Below are 17285 nucleotides of genomic sequence, written 5' to 3'. Positions count from 1 at the left end.
TGTTCACAGCAGTTTTTGAGAATAAGTCACGGCATTTAGATGGACCAATGACTAACATTTCGGTCTTTTCAGAGTTAAGACGCAAGAAATCAGCTGAAAAGAGTTTTAAATTGCTCATTAGCGAACATAACAAATTGGGTTTTGTTCGAATATTAGAAACTATTTCACAAAATAGAACCTGTTTCAAACATTTACATTAACAACTTCTTTTTCTAATGGTAGTATTCCGTGAATAGTATTCAAAGATTGTATAGAAAAAATGGAATTCTGATCTGTTTTCTGCCTTTATTCTGAAGGGGACCTGAGAAAAACAGGAGATAAAGGCCAAGGGGATACAAATAAATAACAATATATTAAAGCAGTTAATAACAATCTACGACAATGACTAAAAAATGTAAACAATTTTATATATTAGTTTGGGATTTTTATATTGAAAATTGGGAAGATTATTTTGCTTATTTGAATATCTTATTTTCATATTACAGGAAGTAAAAAAACAAAAACATGTGGAAATTATCTGATTTGTAGAAGTATTTTTCTTAATTTGTTTTTAAAAAAGAGGGAAAAATGTATCTGCCATCTCATCTATTTGTATTTTTCCTTGTTTGAATTAAAAGAATAATAGGAAGGCGTGTTGCTTTTCTAATATTAGGTATTATTTTCACTATTATTTGCGAAAACTGATTTGAGCCGCACAGTGGAGCAGTGGTTAGCACGTGTGCGGCACAGTTCTGAAGTCATGAGATCGAACCTTCCTGTGTGGAGTTTGCATGTTCTCCCGTGCTTGTGTGGGTTTACTCCGGTTTCCTCCCACATTCCAAAAACATGCAGTTTATGTTAATTGTTTTTTTAAGTTTTTCATAAAAAACGAAACAAAAACTTAGAGCAAAAAAAAATAATAATAATTGTGAATTCCCCGGCGCTAATTTCATGTTTTTTAAAGCTTAAATGAATACGTCATCCAAATTGATAATACACAGTTTTTGTGGTCACCGTGGCTCAGGTTGATAACATTGCTGCAATTTGGGGATTTTACGATATTTTCACTTGTATTTTAAGTTTTATCATATTCTAATTTTGGTTCTATTCTCTAGAATAATAAAAATAATACTTTATAGGAGCAAAGATTATCAAAATCAATTCTACGTTCTCGTTTTATTTTAGTAACATGGGAAAATAATTTAAATCCGCAAAATGATGTGTAAGATCTTTACTTTAATTGATTTATTGTAATGTTATCTAAAATTACTTCATCCAACTAAATATTTGATATATTTCCCTGTACTACTTCATGAACAGATGATGAGTATATTTTTAAAAAGTTATCTGCTGCCTTATGGAGAAGGGGATGATTGGTCAAAAACGGGTCGTTAGCCGGAGCGGGAGATCAGAGCGTGGTCGGTGGTCAAAAACGGGTCGTTAGCCAGAACGGGAGATCAGAGCGTGGTCAAATGGACAAAACGGGTCAATAGCCGGAGACAAACAGGAAATCGGTAACAGACGAGTAGAGACGGATAAAAACGAGACCGACGGGAGCCTGGGTCAAAGTGCTTGCCTTGCGTATGCAGAGGTTTGCTGACGGACTGACAAGAAGTGACTGGAGTACCGGGTATAAATAGGAGGGGAATCAATCAGGCAACTAGCAGGTGAGTAATCATGACAATAACAGCATCATTTTTTTTTGCCAAGACAATTTGAGCAATTTTCTGTGGCAAACAAAACGTTAGAAATAACAATGAGTCTTTTTCACTTTTTTATTAGAAAAAAACAGAATCAACACGTATATACAAAAACATTTACAACAGTTTTAATGGGTGTATGTACATTTGGGATCAGGAATTTAAACATCTGGCTTCCACAGTCTTAACTAAACCAATGCGATGACAGACGCTGCCCCGCTTACATGAGTTGAAATTGATCGTAAGTTGCTTCAGTGCTATATTTGTATGGAATGTATGTTTAAGATTTATATAAGTAACCTGAAAACTGAAAAATTAACGTTTGATGAACTAATATAACGTTACAAAGCAAAACAAAGCAAAACAAAGCTACACATTAGGCTCTGACATTCTGTGGTCTGTGCAGCCCTATGAGACTCCTTGTGATTAAGGGCGTCACAAATAAACATGACTATAAAGATAAATAAAGTTGAGTTTAACTTACTTTTGGAAGAGTTAGGTGACTTCCTCCTCCGTTGTAAAAAGTGGACGAAAAAAAAGCGATCCAAGCATTTTCTCAACCGCATCAAGCTTTCTTATTCCACTTACATTTCAACAGAAACGGCTCGCCTCTTCTTTACACTTTACACCAACCGTATAGAATGGATGCAAATAAACAATACAATTGTCAAAGTTCTTGGCGCGCTAGAGATATAGTGCAGTGTGTTTACACACGAACTAGGAAGTAGAAGTCGGATTTCTTCTTCAGTGTGGATGCTAGGTGACCTCTCACAGCGCCACCACAAGCTGGTGGCGGCGGAAAGAAGCACTACAGTAATGTCCTGTACTCGGAAAAAGATGCACACGATACAAAAATCGAACTTACAGAAATGTCCGGATATTTTTCGACATCCCGACAAAAATGTTCGTATCTAGAGTTTTTTTGTAAGTCGAATGGTCGTAAGTAGGGGAGCGTCTGTATTCACTTCAATTCCAGCGACTACATAACATCTTTTGTGAAAACTCGCTCTGCAAAAGGAATTAATTTGTGATACTGTCAGATGCAAATGAGAAGTAGCCTATTTTCCGCACTAAAAGGGGCACCGGACATTAGAGTCACTACAGAAAGGGTTTGGGTTGCACAAAAAATAAATAAGTACAGTTTTTGTGATTGATTGTTCAGTCGGAATATATCGCCGATCACATTTGCATTATATTGGATGCAGCAGGAATCAAACCTCATCACGACCGAATTTTATCCACTGAACCACAGTGGACATAGACGACACATTGCTGTATGTCGCGATCACACTACTTTTAATCACAGTACCAAATTGTTGATGTTATTATTGGGTCAGACATCAAACCAGTCACTGGCACGAAAAAGGTTGGGAACCACTGAAATTTATTATTGCCAGCTCGCAAAGTCTTTACAAAGCGAGTGAGAATCTGCACTGAATGAAGGGAAAGGCATTGTGGGAAGTAATTTGGTCATCCTGCTAGGTATAAATAAACGCATGGGAGCACATATTCAAACCGTGTGTCACTTACAATGCTTTAGTTTGAGCTGAAGAATGTAAAAACTGAACTTTATACCGATTTTTAACAGGGTTCCTACAGCTTAGGTAGATTCAAGACTTTTTAGAACCTTTTGAAATCAAATTTAAGACCAGGTTGAACAAAAAACCCAATTGAAAAAAATGTATGTATATATATTTCTTGCACTCAATACATCGGGGCCTTGGCACAGCTTTTGGGCCACGTTGCCATGAAAGTAAATCGGTGAATTCTAAAAAGACATTTGATAAATGTTACTTAATCTTTTTAGTTCAAACAAATATAAATCTTATTAATGTGTTCCCATTTTTAAGACTATCAATATTGGATTCAAGACGTTTTAATGCAGATTAAGGCCTTATACTTAGAATAATGAATTAAATGCTTTTAAGACTTTTTAAGGATCCGCAGGTGTCACGGTTGCCATGGCGCCCAATTGGTCCTACCCATGGACACCAACTAAAGCTCGTTGACGGATTGCTCCCTGTGACTACTTAAACACTGTCCTGTGAGTCGCCTTTTGTGGGACCATCTGCGAAACTCTGTTTTGACACGTCTAGCCCTGAGAATCTAAATTTTTCCTGCGTTTTTGCTCTTGTCTTGCCCTCGCCACGATCTGTTTGATTTTGACCACTTTCGCGTTCCGAGCAATCTATTCCCCGTGACCAACGATCTCCGGATCGAGAGTGCGCTCTTTTCTCTTCTCCCCAATAAACTGTAAGTAACGTTACGCGAGTGGGTTCTGCTTCCTGTTTCCTGTCCTGGTCCTGACAGCGGGGACCCTGTTTAATCGCTTATTGTTTTCTGGTTTCTCAAAATTTTTATCTAGTACCACAAAATGGTGTGATCATGCGATAAGAACTAATGCTTTTGTATGGCCTGGTGGGTAGGATTCGGTGATCTTACCGTCGCTAACTAGGTTAGATCCCCGTTGACGCCATTGTTATGCAATTGTGGTCAGCGATCAATATCGCCTGATCAATAATCAAAGTCATGCGGTAATATACCAGTATGCTTTTTTGATAAGGTGCAAATTTCAGGCGATTTTTGTGATTTTGAGTGTGCCGCCTTATAGTCCGGAAAACAAAGTACCGTATTTTCTGCACTATATGGCGCACCTAAAAGCCTCTATTTTTTTCAAAAGCTGACCATGCGCCTTATGATACAGTGCGCCTTATATATGGATCAATATTAAGTCGCAAAGTCTTGCAACTAAAGCAAGCAGCCGCCGACTCGATTTTCCCCCGAAGGCGAAGTCGTCCGCGGTGTATGCTGGGATTTCTATACCGCCGTTTCATTTCCTAACCAATGTGTCAATCATCATTTGAATCAGTCACTATTGGCTAAAGTTATTCAGAGGTAAAGGGGGCGGATCCTTTTTGTCATCTACAGGCTCGCATAGGCTAAAGGGGCGAAACGAAGCCTGCAATTGGCCGAAAAAGATGAACGTGAATCACACGTTGGGTTGCACTACGGCATAGAGAAAACATTTTTTACTATTCTGTATTTGTAAATACTTTTTTTGACTGAAGTATCTGACTGTTTTGTCGACATTCCCATTGTAGCGCCTTATAATCCGGTGCGCCTTATGTATGGAAAATATAGGACCAAAAACTATTTTTGGGGGGTGCGCCCTATAACCCGGTGCGCCTTATAGTGCGGAAAATACGGTACCGTGAATCTATTAGCGTCCCTTCAAATCCGGTCCAGTTCTTGAAGAAGCACATTGTTCGTAGAGCACCAAAAACACAATCTTTAAAATCCCTTTTTTTCCTAAAACAGTTTCTGACTTCCCAGTTTGGTCACGGGTCGGCAGGGACGGGTTTCAGGCGGTGAGTTACGAAAGGCCCATAAAGTCCAAGGAGTGATTCTGGTCCAGTCCCAAGCCGCAAAACGACGTGACGGCAAAGTTGCTCCAGACATCGTCCACCGGCACGGCAAAGTCGGTGCTCAGGGTGGTGTATTGGGGCACCAGAGGCAGTTCCTCGGCTTCCTCGGCTGTTCAAACAAGAGTGGGCGCACAGTCACGACCTTGAAGGGGACATTACAACCAAAAAGTTCTGCCTCAGAGACCCGGTTTTACTTATGGGAGCCGATTCCAGGACTACCATACCCCTTTTGTTCTAAATACCCAAACTGGGGAAAATATCTGCACTGGATTATAAAGACACCCCCAATAGATCATCTAAAGCAGAGGTGGGCGATTTGTCTGAGTCGAGGGCCGCATCGGGTTAAAACATGTGGCCAGGGGGCAATGTTCCCTCTAATTTTCCACGGGTCTGAGCGTTCACACAAAGTCGGTGAGCAACGCTTGAAACAACAGTGGGCAACAGCAATCCCAAGTGTGGCAAGATAATTGTTTATCAAACATGTCCGAAACTTGACATCAAGTTACATTTTGCTGAGTTTCCGGCAATGTAAAATTATTTATATTTATATCATGTACTATTGCAAAGGTTGTACGGCCTACAAACGTCGTTTGTTCTTACAATTCTTTCACAAGATATCCATTTCTTTTTATTTCCTGATATATTTTGTGGCATAATATTAACATTTTTGGGGGCTTATTTAGTCGCTTGTAAGATACAGAACTGTACTGAATCACATTTTTTAGTGGAAGTACAATGTTAGCAACAAAATTCACTTGATATCATTGGAAATTATTTGAATGCAACACAAACTTTTTCTTCTTTTTTCCGTGGTTTTTTTTCTACTTTTTTTAAATTCCTTTAAAAAAATCTCATTGTGTTTATTTTTTCCGAGCTGTTACTTTTTTCTTTTTGTTCTCTATTTACTTTTTTCCTACATTTCTTTCTTTACTTTTTTTCTGTCTTTTTTCTGAATTTTTCCTTCTTTTTTCTCTTCCTTTTGTTTCTTTTTTTCCTCAGCTTTTCACTACTTTTTCATGTTGGTATTTTTTTTTTCTATTCCCCCCTTCCTTTAAGTCATTTTGTGCATAATTTTACTTAATATTTGGTCATGTTGGGATTAAAGAAGCGAAAACAACCCGAAGAGCCGTTGAGGACCCGAAAGAGCCGGTTCCTTTTAGTGAGCCGAGCCGAAGAAGCCGGTTCTCGACAAACTCTACTAACTTTACTCAACTTCTGTCTTCTTCGACTCGACTTCAAAATATCGCATTTAAGACACAACGTCGGGGGAACCCGTGTATTTTTACCTTCATGCACTGCAACTTTGACTTAAGTCGCTTCTTAATTAGTAATTTTGAGCCCTCACGGGACTCGGGAGGAGGGGTGATTTTTGATAACAAAATTGAAGCCTGTCTTTTGTAACAAAATCTAAGCCAAACAAGACTGTAAAAAAATATAGAGCTTTTATATTTCTCTGTCTGCAGAGGTTAAATCAACCGACAATTTTCCATTATCGACATATTATTAAGAGTTGGCGGGAACATTTTAAGGCCCTCAGTCATTTTGATAAAAATTGGGCCATCAACCAGAGCAGCAGTGCATCCTTAAGAATCTAGCACATCTCTTTAAGAGAGAGAGAGGCAGAACAACAAAGAAGAACAACACTGGGTGGATAATAGACAAACAGGAAGGAAATCTTTTGAATTTAAGTATTTTTTTTCCTTTTTCAATAAATGTATTTTTGTTTTTAAATTTAATATCCACACATCATTTTAGTATACATTTTAATAAACATATATATATATATATATATATATATATATATATATATATATATATAATTATTATTATTATTTTATATATATATAATAGATATATTTCTTTAATAAAAAAGGCAGTGAGAGAGAAGCCCGGCCCAACCCGAACTTAATGATTGACATTTCAAGGCCGAAATTCAGGTCGGGCTTTGGCTTAAGATCATACTTGTGTATTATTATCGCGTTGAAGTTACGCATTTCTTATCAAATAACTATTTTGAAGGAAATTCAGAATGTCTATTTGGCTCAGATGCTGTATTTACCTGAAGACTCGCTCCATTGGCTTCCCGGGCTGGTGGACGGCGCCAGAAGCTTCCTGAAATTCTGCGATTCTCTCTCGAGTTGCTGGCAAATCTACGAAACAACACCGGAGTTTGGACTTCCTGCACTTTTCGGAGACGGACCAAACGCGATTGGTATGTCGCTCACCTCCACTATGTCCTGTTCGTACTCTGGAGAGACGACGGGTCGCCGCGGGGGGAAAGCAAAAATGAGCATTCAGTATGAGGTTTATGTTAGAAATCCAAAGTGGAAGGATGGGTGAGCTGAGGTCATTCTTACCTGGGCTACGTTCTGGTGAGACTTGGAATCTGTTTTGGAAGCTGGCCAAGTTGAACGGAAGCTCCTCAAAGCTGTTCCTCCATTTCACTTGGTCATCCAAGCCACCGCTCAAACGCTCTTCGCCGTCTTGAGAGTCGCAGAACACCGTGCTATCCGGCAGGTTGGCCTGAGGGGTTTCAGGGGGGGACACGCCATCGCTGTCGTCGGTCTCGTCTGCCGCCATTTTGACCTTTGGGGGGGGAGGAATCAATGGTGAGATCCATGCTAGGCTAGTAACTCTGCTGTGGTATTAACGATTTAAACGATCAGAGCTTGTAAAGTTGGCCGTTTTAGATGTAGATTTCTCAGAATTTCAATGTTATGAAATTAACTTGTTTTTATATTCCTAAATATAAAAACAATCTTTCTCACACACACACACATAAAATAACGTTTCAATAATCAGTCTAATGACATCCTTTGTACGTTTATCAATCTTATATTATTTTATTGTGAAGTCGTGCTCATGTGTGTTCCTTTTCCTGTTTTCACTGACGTATAATAAACCACGCCTACCGTTGGGGCTGTTCTGTTTCGACCAATTGAGAGCCTCGTGAGTATTTTGCAGCTGCTATCACGATGTAGTTTATAACAATATCTGTATTTTACCTATGTAATACAGCCACCAAAGAGTCTTTATAATGACTATCTTTAACAGAGCTTCATTACTGTGAAATAGGGATGAGATACTGAATCGATGAATAAACAAGTAATAGATGATCACGCTGATTTTATTTTATTTTTAGATCAAAAATGTTTAGTTTTTTCATTTAGGCAAAGAACCTGTAGTGTTCTTATGCAAAATCACGCAAATATATTGCAATGTTTTCTACCCGCCGAAGACTCAAGGAATCTAGTCTCAAAATTGACCGACCTAGCTCGTTTCCTTTAGAACTGTGACGTGATTGAAGGAACCCAACACTTTCAAAATCCAATGAACACAACAAGTGAGGCAGCTCCTAAACAGACCCGATACCGCTCATTTCTGCTTGGAGAAATTAGAACTTTGTTTACCCTGTCGCTGGGGACCTTGTGACTGTTTTGTTGGAGTCGGGTGCTGCGATCTCCAAAAGCTGCGTGGGGTAAGTTTATCCGCCACCTTCGCAGCATTGCTTTCATCTCATTTTAGGTAGGCAATTGTGGCTTTACGTTTCGGATTGGCGCGTGTGTTGAGGTTGGTATCATTTTGTCCGGCTAGCTTTCTGTTAACGTCCGGGGCTACCGAGGGCTTTCCTGTTTTGTTTGCCCCCAGTTGGCCCTCCGTGTGTTGTTTGGCTGACTTTGGCTGTCCGTGTGTTGTTGGTGTCCGGTTAGCCCGGTTTAACCATCGAGGCTGCGTCCGCTTTTCGTTAATCGTAACAGTTACCCCCGTGGGTTATTTTTGCCAGTTACCATGTTATTGATATGTTATTACCAGGGTATAATTATTAAAATTTGAGTTAAAAGAGGCTTAGATCTACCCTGAAACATCTGCCTAATTTAAGTATACTGAGTGATTCATATATATATATATCTCATCTCATTAGCTGCACCGCTTATCCTCAGTAGGGTCGTGGGGGTGCTGGAGCACAACCCAGCAATCATCGGGCAGTGGGCAGGGGACACCCTGAACTGGTTGCCAGCCAATCGCAGGGCATATATATATATATATATATATATATATATATATATATATATATATATATATATATAGGGATCAAGTTCAAGGTCTTGGTGTGATCCATATATATATATATATATATATATATATATATATATATATATATATATATATGCCCTGCGATTGGCTGGCAACCAGTTCAGGGTGTCCCCTGCCCACTGCCAGATGATTGCTGGGATGGGCTCCAGCACCCCTGCGACCCTACTGAGGATAAGCGGTGCAGCTAATGAGATGAGATGAGATGATATATATATATAAATTATAGGATCATTTTAAAAAGAATATTAGAGGGATTAATCATGTATTTAATGATGGGGGCACCACAAATACATTTTTGATTTAGAGCGAATCTTTTGGTTCGTGACTAATCCCTCCGATGAAAAAGATAACAGTATATATAAATATGAACCGGTTGGTCACTGTTTTTGGATCTCCCATTCGGGTCTCGGGTCATACGGTCATATTAGAGATCAAGTTCAAGGTCTTGGTGTGATCCAGGCCGGCATGTGGTACATATACGGGATTTAGTGTCTGATTAACGATCATTTGGAGCTCGGGTCGAAAAGGTGTACTGTCCCTCGGTATAGCAGAATGGAAGTGTGTATAAAAACGTATATGTTTACCTCCTTCCAGGACTTTGCTTTGTCGCGCTTCACTGCAAAAGATCGAAATCATCGCAGTGTTAATTTCATCTTAAAGGGAAACTGGGTCGAGGGCGACAGCGAGGAATGGACCCACCACGAAGCTTTTTTGAAGGCAGCATCCGATAAACTCGCATGGCCATTTGGCCCTTGTTGACGCTCTTGTGCTTCACTTCTTCGATATCGGACAACGAGTTCATAGCGCAGCGGAAGTTGGCTTTCCAGGTCTTGGGGTTTTGTTGCTCACCTTCCACGTATTTTCCTGTAAAAAACTGCGAGGTGAGTTTTTTCAGCCATGGTGTGGGCACGGGATCGGGCTTTACCTGTGTGGATGGCCCACTTTTTGAACAAACAAGCGTCCTTGTCCATGTCCCAGCCGTGGCGAGCCGCATGCTTCCAAGGAATTGAGAACATGGTCTTCTCCTAGAACACAGCAACTTTTAGTCAGGAGACCAAGACCTGGATTTGCCATGTGTGAAATTATTTTCGAATTCATATTGAAAAGAGCTGTGTAGAATTTCGAACGTTTCAACTTTCTGGCGCCATCTCCTGGCTTAAAGTCATGATTGCAGCCTCAGTCGGCTTGTTCGTGATGCATTTCTTAGACGAGCTTAAATAAAGTCTTTATTTAATTTATTTATCGTACTACAGTGTTATTGTTACTGTTTACCTGACTTGTTTACCTGACTGCCCATTTTGCACATCTGGTTAGCTGCTCCTCTTGCACTCTTTGCACTACTGTAAAATACTATATATAGCCATAATTATTTAGTATATTATTAGGACTTCAATACTCCAACTTAATACAACATTTTATTTATATCTGTACATTCAAGGAAACTGTGATGTATCGACATTTCGTTCTGTATACACGTGTACTAGAATGACAATAAAGTAAATCTGAATCTGAATCTGAAAACATTTCTTGAGGCTTTGGACTTTCATTAAAATAGGCCTCTTCTTACTTTCACCATTTTCATTCTACACTAATCAATAGAAAGGAAGACAAAATGCAGGGACAAGCATGTAGTTACACTCCACCCCACCGCCCTCCCTGCAGTCCTGCTACGGAATCTGTTCCGTGGCCTGAACAGTAGTATGAAGGCAGATAGGCGCTGTGAAAAAAGGGCTCTTTGAACTCAGTTTGGCATTGTTAACACGTACTTAATACGGAAAAATTTCAGTATCCATCCAAAAAGTCCAGTAATGTTGTCTGTCTATTAACTTATATCTAATTTAAAACTAGTCAATTTTCACAGATACTTTTGTAGATATCTCTCCTAATATAGTTTTTTCTTATTTCTAATTCTTTAAAGCAGGGCTCTCAAACTCCGGACCTTAGGATAATGGCTCGGCCCTCGCTTTAATATGAAATAACTGTTATCATAAATATTATGTTTATTTACATTGTTGTTATTATCATTGGTGCCGCAGTGATATTTGGTAACTAGTGGCATAATGACGTTGAAGGATGGGTATCACGAAGATTAGTGTATAAAATATGTGATTATTGGAATTATTATAATTATTGATATCTGACCTATGTAATAAGTATATCCATGAGATTTTGTGATATTAGACACAAGAGGAGAAGAGGATTTGTAAAATGTATTTAATAGGGAAGATAAAGGGGTAGGGAAAATAAGCATCTGCTTCTGACTTCTCCCTTTTCGAACATGTTATGTGACATTATTTTGGTGTTTGATCGTTGTTTTTGTCCTGTTTTTATTTTAATGTTCGAAACAAAGTTTTCATTCATTCATTCATTCAAAGTTAAAGGCACAGTGTGTATGATTTGACCTCGAGATGTCTCTGTATTGTGTTATGACAAAAAAGGAGTGCTAAAAAGCACAAGGAAGAATACAAATGACGGCGACTCAAAGCGACCAAACAAAACGTGATTACTTTTAAAAAGGAGAGAAATAAGAAGACATGGAGGCAAAAAGACAGAAAATAAGAACGTTAAAAACAGGGGAATAAGAAGGCGAAAAAAGAAAAAGGGGGGAAATGAAAGAAAAAAGGCAAGAAAAATAACAAAGAAAATTAAAAAAATAAAATAAAATAAAAAGCAAAACAAAAAATGGTACGAAAAGAGAAAAAGAATTCAAAACCAAAAAAGGGGGAAAAGGACGGGAAAAAAAAGCCAAAAAACTGTTTTTTGGAAGGTACCCGTAGCAACAAGATAGCCAACAAAAATGTCAGCTTCTTCTCGGTGAGCCTCATCCCTGGTAAAATAAACACAATTTTCTCGACTTAAGAGTCATTTAAAATGTGTATTTTTTGCTTATTTCTCAAATCAAAAGTAATTTATTCTAACTAGAAAAATTATTTGACAAGGAAGGACTAAATAATAAATACTCTCCATTTAAGTGCAACTCTCACAAATTACTGATTTACTGATATATAACTGATTCATTGGTAGATTTTCATATTACTTTTTCATTTTTATTTTATTTTAGAACTGTTAAATAATTTTCACCAGCGCTCTTATTTTGGTAGAAACCCCCATTTGCCCCAACCTCATTCGGACCCTAGCTCCAGTGGCCCCCAATTCAATTGAGTTTGAGTTTTTAAAGTATTTCATATTTATCCCGGAGTGTCATGTCTAATCTCGTTGTAAACAATGTTCACTATTTATTTAAACCAATATATTTAATTCTGTTTGAATATTATTGAACTCCTAATTTGACTTTTAATCAATTAGTCACAAAATCAAATAGATTATATTTTTGATGAATGCATTTGACACAGACGCTTTTTTAACTAGGGATAATATTTCACATGATGTTGATTTGACAGTCGTTGAATGCGCGATTCTAATTTTAAAACATAGGAGCGTCTTCCCCTAAAACAAAAATAATGACATTTTATTAAAAATACGCATGATGGTTTTGCAAAAAAAAAAAAAATAATCCATTTCATTCATTTCCCACCCGCTTATCCTCACAGGGTCAATAATCGCCATCAAACATTTAAAATTCGTTCACAAATGAAATATAAACTTTAAAAAAATGCGTTTTATATATTATTAACAATGCAAACTGAAAAAGAGAAAAGAATGCCTCACCTCATCCAACCAAGCCATACCGGAGACACTTTTAGACTCGATCATCTTCTCCAGCCACTGCCTCATCTTCATCCTGTTGACGGGCATTTTTCAACCTAGAAAGATGCCAATTTTTTTTTATTATCCACAAAATGTAGGTCGTGCGTGCTGCAGAACACACACTTGTTGATTTATCTCTTATCTTTTTTCCTTTTTTTTCCCTAAGGATGAGAGCAAAGGGAGTGAGCGTGCACCAGCGGGTCACGGCCATGAAATATAGTTCATGACTTCAACTGGAGCACTTTTAGACATTTTTAATCATCTTAAATCGCATTTCAAATACTTTGTGATCGTGCAAAGTGCATTAGAATTATTTTTTGGGGTAATTCATATATGAATAACTTATACATGAAGTAAACATCTTGCAGCGTGACTTACCAGGTCCTCTGTGATCACGGCAGGGGTAAAAAAGTACTTCCAAGAGTAATTTTGGTTCTCGAAGTGTTTCTTCCTTGCACCTTCTTATTTTAACTCCTCTTGTTTGCATGAAAAAGATGTGCACCCTTCATAAAAAACTCCGTCAATTTATAGGCGAACCAGAGTGGGTCAGCCCCTGCTGTAAAAAGTGGTGGCCTCCTCCGTCTTCGTTGCACGAAAAGCGCGTTAAAGCGGTTACATCGCCTTACAAATACATCAAAAACAATTCGAAGTACAATAACGAACTAGTTTCGTATAAGTGCGTCATTTATTTTAACAAGAACGTCTGGTATTTTACACCCGAGTGTGGTTACTTTTTACAGCGTGCCGCGCATGCGCACCGGCGAGTTTTGCGCGGAACGCGCTGGCCTTTCACTGAAAGCACGTGACTGATAGCGACAAGGAAGTGGAGCGTGGCGTCAGGAGGCGCGGAGGCGTTTTCTAGGTTATTATCCATAATTAAACGTTTTGGTTTGAAATGCATTCATTTCAACAATTACATTGTGCGGATGCATCCATCGTTATGTTAATAACAAACTGAGATGATTCCAAAAATCGCCCACGCTCTGCGCATTTTAATAATGCGCATTCGTTTAACGGCCATTGGGAATAGGTCGGTTTCGGGTACCCTGATTTTGTGCAATTTGGGGATTTCCCGGTGGGATCATTGCGTACTTTGCGCATGCGCTATGGTGGGTTTTTTTGACCCTACCGTCATCCCCTCCGGTTTTTCCCACTTGTGTTGAAGGGATAGAATAAGTCAGGTGACTTCCAGAAACTCCTTACGTAAGGGATTATTAACTATAGTAGGTTATCTTCAGGGTTGGGTAGGGTTACTTTAACTGGATTACTTTCAATGACTTTTGGATTACTCCAATACCAAATATGCTAATAAAAGAAACTAAATATGAATAAAATGACTAAATTTCGTGCAGGCTAGGGGAGTAACGGAATACATGGAACGGCAAAAATGATGTCGGCAAACTGGAGTTTTCATTTTGTTTCTGTCGCATTTGATGTTAGTTTTGCCGGAGATCAAAGAGATCGAAGCCAGGAGAGAAAGCTTACCACGTGTTGTGAGTCATAATCTTATTCATATTTCGTTTCTTTTGTCTTTTATGAGCATATTTGGTATTGGAGTAATCCAAAAGTCATTGAAAGTAATCAAGTTAAAGTAACCCTACCCAAACCTGGTTATCTTATATTTTATATATTGTGTATTATACACGGAAAGACTGAACTATTGGTCCCCATAATCATTGTTAGAATTGCTAACTAAAATTAAGAGTCACACACGCTTGTGAATCCGTAATTTGCAAAAGATCGCTCATTCATTAGAACTAGGTGCAAAGTGGCCCTCTAGTGCCCAGTTTGAGAAGTACATCGAAAGCTGTTAATGGTTTTCCAGTGGGGTACGTTGTTCGAAGTCTCCTCAAAAAGTTGAAAGTTACATCTCATCTCATCTCATTAGCTGCACCGCTTATCCTCAGTAGGGTCGCGGGGGTGCTGGAGCCCATCCCAGCAATCATCGGGCAGTGGGCAGGGGACACCCTGAACTGGTTGCCAGCCAATCGCAGGGCACACAGGGACAGACAACTCACTCGCTCATTCACACCTAGGGACAATTTGGAACGGCCAATTCACCTGAAATGCATGTTTTTGGAATGTGGGAGGAAAGCGGAGTGCCCGGAGGAAACCCACGCAAGCACGGGGAGAACATACAAACTCCGCACAGGAAGTCTGGTTACATTGTTTTTATATAGATGAGGTTTTAACAAAGCCCAGGTCTGGGAGCGAAACACGTTACATCGGAGGAACGGGAAGTGCTGGAGAGTGATATTCTACTTGTCCACAAGGGGGTTATTTTTGTGTGTTTTTTGTTAGTGTAGCACATATGTATCACTCATTTTCGCTTGGGGGCCATATGGTAGAAAGCAAACTCTCTTGGGGGGCTGGACTAGTAGAGAGAGGGAGTGAGAGCAAGAAAAGAGGAGAAAAAAGACAAAAGGGGGAGAAATTGAGAGAAAACTAGAGAGAGCGAAAGAGAGAAAGAGCGCGGGAGAGAACGAAAGAATTCAAGACAGATTGGAAATAAGAAAAAGAGAATGAGAGAGAGTGAGAGAGAGCGGTAGAGAATGAAAGAACTAAAGAGTCAGAAAGAAAATAAGAGAGCACCAGAGATTGTGTGAAAGAGGGGAGAGAAACAATTAGAGTGGAGAAGAGAGAAAAGATGACAGAAATAGAGCAAGAGAAAAAAAGAGCAAAGAAGAGCGAGAAAAAGACATAGAGAGAGAAAGAGAGCCTAAGATAGAGAGAAAGAGAGAAAAGAGAAAGAAAAAAGACAGAAATGGGGAAAATTTGAGAGAACTAGAAAACTAGAGTGAGAGAGAGAGAGAAAGAGCGCGGTTGAGAACCAAAGAATTAAAGACAGAATGAGAATAAGAAAAATAAAAGCCATTGGAGAAAAAAGAGTGAGAGAAAAAAAATCAGAGATGGAGACAGAGGGAGGAGAGGGAGATGAAGGAGATAGAGAGAAAGGAAGAGATAGAGAAAGAGTGTCGAAACGAGATGAAGAGGGAGAAAAAGACAGAAAGAACAAGAGAAAGAAAAAAGAGGAAAAATAAACAAAGGGGGAAATAGAGACAGTGAAATAGAAAGATAAATGAAGAAGAAATAAAGGAAAAAAAACAACAACATTGAAAAAGAGTGCGATATAGAGAAAAAAGAAAAAGGAGTGGGAGCAAGAGAGAGGAGAGAAAGAAAAGAGAGATATAGAGAAAGAGCAATAAAGAAAGAGATGAAGAGAAAAAGAAAGAGAAAAAAGAGGGAGTAAGAGTACTATAGCTCTACTGCAAGTGGTGTCTAGCTTTGTCAATTGGACATATTTCAAACTCCATCGGATGTTTCTCTTGTGCTTCTCTAGGTTTTGTTACCCGGGCCGCATGCTTAACACCTGTGGTGCAGCATAAAAATGGTAAAAGTAAAAAAGGATCTGTTTCAAATACAGTCCAAACGCCTACTCAAGATAAAGCAGCCGTAGACTAAAATACTAGTTTCGAGTCCAGATTTTTGGGTTGTTTAAATGTGAAAAAAAACGAGATTTTCTTTTCCTAACAATCTTTACAATCGCTGTCTGTTATGGATCTAGCCTTACATGTTGGGTTAATCATTGGGCCGTGTATTTCATTTCTGAATTTCAGATGCGCTTTAAATCTTTTGTTACATTTAATAAAGCTATTCTTTGTCGCAAGTTGAACCGCGTTTCTTTTCTTTTATGATGCATTAATAAGGATACAGTGTTATGCAAACAATTTTGTAAATGATTCTGTTTTTAGTCGTGTGTGAGAGGTTTTCTTCCTTCTAGGCCCTAGAAGGACCCACGGGAGGAGCCGGCACACCAGCTTGTCCACCTAGAATCTAGGGGGGGTGACAGAAAATAATGGAGAAGCAGTAGGTTCATGGTATTCATCACTTTCTGAAGCAGGGTCTCTAACCTTTTTAAAGCGTCAAGCTACTTAATTTTATAAATGATTCTGTTTTTAGTCGTGTGTGAGAGGTTTTCTTCCTTCTAGGCCCTAGAAGGACCCACGGGAGGAGCCGACACACCAGCTTGTCCACCTAGAATCTAGGGGGGATGACAGAAAATAATGGAGAAGCAGTAGGTTCATGGTATTCATCACTTTCTGAAGCAGGGTCTCTAACCTTTTTCAAGCGTCAAGCTACTTAATTCTATAAATGATTCTGTTTTTAGTCGTGTGTGAGAGGTTTTCTTCCTTCTAGGCCCTAGAAGGACCCACGGGAGGAGCCGGCACACCAGCTTGTCCACCTAGAATCTAGGGGGGGTGACAGAAAATAATGGAGAAGCAGTAGGTTCATGGTATTCATCACTTTCTGAAGCAGGGTCTCTAACCTTTTTCAAGCGTCAAGCTACTTAATTCTATAAATGATTCTGTTTTTAGTC

At 39.0% G+C, this 17285-nt stretch overlaps 1 protein-coding gene across 3 annotated transcripts; it reads right to left on the bottom strand.

The window, feature by feature from the left end:
* Positions 1–1740: 1740 nt before the first annotated feature.
* Positions 1741–13403, bottom strand: LOC148349174 (interferon regulatory factor 1-like). 3 transcript variants are annotated; one of them, XM_088321167.1, is made up of 9 exons: positions 13286–13403; positions 12869–12963; positions 10125–10224; positions 9899–10063; positions 9784–9815; positions 7462–7690; positions 7330–7352; positions 7164–7254; positions 1741–5213 (listed from the first exon to the last, which is right to left on the bottom strand). In XM_088321167.1, the coding sequence occupies exons 2-9, from the start codon at positions 12953–12955 to the stop codon at positions 5053–5055; spliced, it is 888 nt and encodes a 295-aa protein (XP_088177293.1). In that variant the 5' UTR covers positions 12956–12963; positions 13286–13403; the 3' UTR covers positions 1741–5052. The 3 variants fall into 3 exon arrangements, with proteins under 3 accessions (XP_088177293.1, XP_088177294.1, XP_088177295.1); XM_088321168.1 differs by having other exon boundaries at positions 9902–10063; XM_088321169.1 differs by having other exon boundaries at positions 5101–5246.
* Positions 13404–17285: the final 3882 nt, after the last annotated feature.

The sequence above is a fragment of the Urocampus carinirostris genome, chromosome 17 (assembly GCF_059441175.1).
Source record: "Urocampus carinirostris isolate Australia breed hairy pipefish chromosome 17, RoL_Ucar_1.0, whole genome shotgun sequence".
In the NCBI taxonomy this organism is placed as follows: domain Eukaryota; kingdom Metazoa; phylum Chordata; class Actinopteri; order Syngnathiformes; family Syngnathidae; genus Urocampus; species Urocampus carinirostris.
This window is presented reverse-complemented; position numbering and strand designations above follow the sequence as displayed.